This window comes from Papilio polytes, unplaced genomic scaffold, assembly GCF_000836215.1.
Source record: "Papilio polytes unplaced genomic scaffold, Ppol_1.0 DF820956.1, whole genome shotgun sequence".
NCBI lineage: Eukaryota > Metazoa > Arthropoda > Insecta > Lepidoptera > Papilionidae > Papilio > Papilio polytes.
Window position 1 is genome coordinate 1,691,328 of NW_013528248.1, and position 2,584 is coordinate 1,693,911.

A 2,584-nucleotide genomic window follows, 5' to 3' on the forward strand; every position below is an offset into this window, starting at 1 on the left:
ACAGAATTATGAGTGAATGATCGCAACGATGTATTAGATCTTTACTTAATTTCTTATATAATCGATTTAGATAACTCATTCTTTGTTTGAGAGCTAGTGATTATAGAATACACCTCTTACACAGTAACACATATCTCGTGATAATTGACATGTCTTGTTTATTATAATATTTGTACAGGAGAGCATCGGGGCGTCTAGCGTCGCGGGCAGCGGTGTCAATGGTGGCAACGATGCCACAAGTGGCAGCGAGCAATGCGCAGTCGAGTGCCTGCAGAACAAGCTGTTGGCCACAATGCGGATTGTACGTAATTGGGACTCTTTGGGAATAGACAAGACAATGTTGTACATTGTTGCCTCAAGTTGCCTACTGGCTAAGCAAGCAATGGTATAAATCTGCTGGTATTGCAGCTGGAGAACAAAGAGGAGACGATCCGCGTGCAGGCGCAGAGCGTAGCAGTCGCGCAGCAAAGGATCGCAGCACTGACAGAGCGCGCTAACTACTATCGCAGGCAACTAGACCAGGTGCATACTGAAGGGAAACCACTGATTTGTAGCTTATTGTAGCGTATTTAATTCCAATTTCTTATAATCTTAGTGTCAGCAGTCGCCGCGTTTTCCAGACCCTCAGCCGGTGCAGACGGCGGACATGTGTGTCAATACAGACGTGAACAAGGTCAGTTGACTACACCAACAGTTGCCGACTGCTTTAGCCTATTGCGTTTAATCAGTTTATTGGTTCTATGCTGGATTTTTTATTTCTAAATTGCATGCATCAGCTATAATTATGTGCTGCCAGTTTTGGGTAATACCTAAAGCCATCAAAAGAAATGAGATTATTTTAGGAGGAGGTGTGTCAACAGAAGATTGTGTCCACTCTGCGAGACAATTTGTCTGTTATTGAGGAACTGTATAGGGAGTGCTTCTATGAGGTAAGAAAAATGTTTAAATCTTAGGTTATTTTATCATATTGTGTTATTAAAAGTTATTGTACTGGTGTATTTTTATATATTTATTTTGCAGACAGCAAAGCAAGAGGAATTGATAGATTTACTTCGGAAGTCTTGCGCGGATGTCAGGTCTATGGAGAGATACAAAAGTGATCAGATCGATCAGTTACAGAATGTCGTCCACAGCCAGAAGTGGTCGCTGGACAAATGTCAGGTTAGTCCGAATTTCTGGAATATACGTTGAATTTGCCATGAATGATATTAATTTTCTTTTTTAATTCCAGGATATAGCAGCGGAGGTCGAAATTCTAAAGACAGAAATATCAAATTTCCTCAACAGCTCCAACCACGACTCGGTATTGCCACTAATCGATGTGCATGTCCTGTGTTGCCACTAACAACTTTGTTAATTTTACAATAAAGATGGTGCTAAATCCTACATTAGTAATTATTATTATTAATTAACTGATACCAAAGTTAGTAACAACTTATATGTAAATTCACGAAATCAACTAATTACATTGTTTAATTGTATCAAATTATTTTTTCTTTTAAGTTAGGTTATAAAATTATTTATAGGTTCAATGTTTTTGCATGAAGGCTTGTTAATGTAAGCAATAAAGAGATTGAGTGCAGCCGTGGTTTGATTGGGGGCAGGGCGTGTGGGAGGTGCAGGGGGTGCAAGGGGTGCAGGGGGCGCAGGGGGCGCAGGGGGTGCGCGGCGAGGAGCTGGCGGCGGACGTGCAGCATGTGTCCGCGCAGCTGCTGCGGCTGCGGGACCTGCTGGCTGTGCGTGCCGCCTTGTCTCGTAACATACAGCTCTACGTATCATAGAGCAAATAGCTGTGCGATTGCAGCTTCAGGAGTTTACAATAAATGAGTTTGACTAAATTCTATTAATGTGAACGAGTTATTGATTCTCTTATCCTCGAACCCCTGTAATTTACATCCCAGTTCTTTTTTATTGGAGTTACATGTAGGTGTTATTTGTTTAGCAGTGCGAGTGCGTTTGCGGACTGAAGGAAGAAAACATTAAATTACGTCAAAGGAACGAAGAATTGGAGGTGAGAACAAGACATGATAAAAGTACTCTCATAAAACATAACAATCATTTTCTATATAATATTTCTTGTATTATGTTTGTTTAGGCAAAAGATAAAGAGCTGCAGAAACGAGTGCAGGAGCTAGAGAAAGCTCTGCAAGAAAAAGATAGAGATATCGAGAAGCACGACCAACAGCTCGACATGAAGGACCGAGAGGTAAGAAACTTGCAAGGAATACGCGAAAAAAAATGATTTGGTGGTTAAGTTATCTTTGTTCAAGGTTTAAATTCTTTTAGTGTACTTAATTTCATTCATTAGAGTAGCGACATATATGGTATGTGTGTGCGTGTCCAGGGGCGGCACATGTCGCAGCAGGTGTGCATGCTGCGACAGAAGTACATGGACCAGGTGACCACGTGCGAGTCCCTCACCGCACAGTTGCAGCACTGTCAAGGTCAGTGCACGTCTAATCTTCTAAAGTGACTGAATCAGTTCTTCGGTTCAACGTTACAATGACTGCACATTGCAGCGATGCTGTCGAGCAAGTGCGACGAGGTGGCGCAGCTGCAGCGCGAGGCCGGCGAGCGGGACAGC

At 42.3% G+C, this 2,584-nt stretch overlaps 1 protein-coding gene across 1 annotated transcript in view; it reads left to right on the top strand.

The window, feature by feature from the left end:
* The window catches only part of LOC106109955 (axoneme-associated protein mst101(2)-like), a 14,233-nt gene that overhangs the window by 10,114 nt on the left and 1,535 nt on the right, over positions 1 to 2,584 (top strand). Inside the window, exons 16-25 of the mRNA XM_013291613.1 lie at positions 179 to 301; positions 409 to 522; positions 596 to 673; positions 843 to 929; positions 1,021 to 1,161; positions 1,232 to 1,303; positions 1,943 to 2,011; positions 2,096 to 2,206; positions 2,345 to 2,444; positions 2,520 to 2,582. Coding sequence (XP_013147067.1) covers positions 179 to 301; positions 409 to 522; positions 596 to 673; positions 843 to 929; positions 1,021 to 1,161; positions 1,232 to 1,303; positions 1,943 to 2,011; positions 2,096 to 2,206; positions 2,345 to 2,444; positions 2,520 to 2,582 — 958 coding nt within the window. The remainder of the gene's footprint in view (positions 1 to 178; positions 302 to 408; positions 523 to 595; positions 674 to 842; positions 930 to 1,020; positions 1,162 to 1,231; positions 1,304 to 1,942; positions 2,012 to 2,095; positions 2,207 to 2,344; positions 2,445 to 2,519; positions 2,583 to 2,584) is intronic.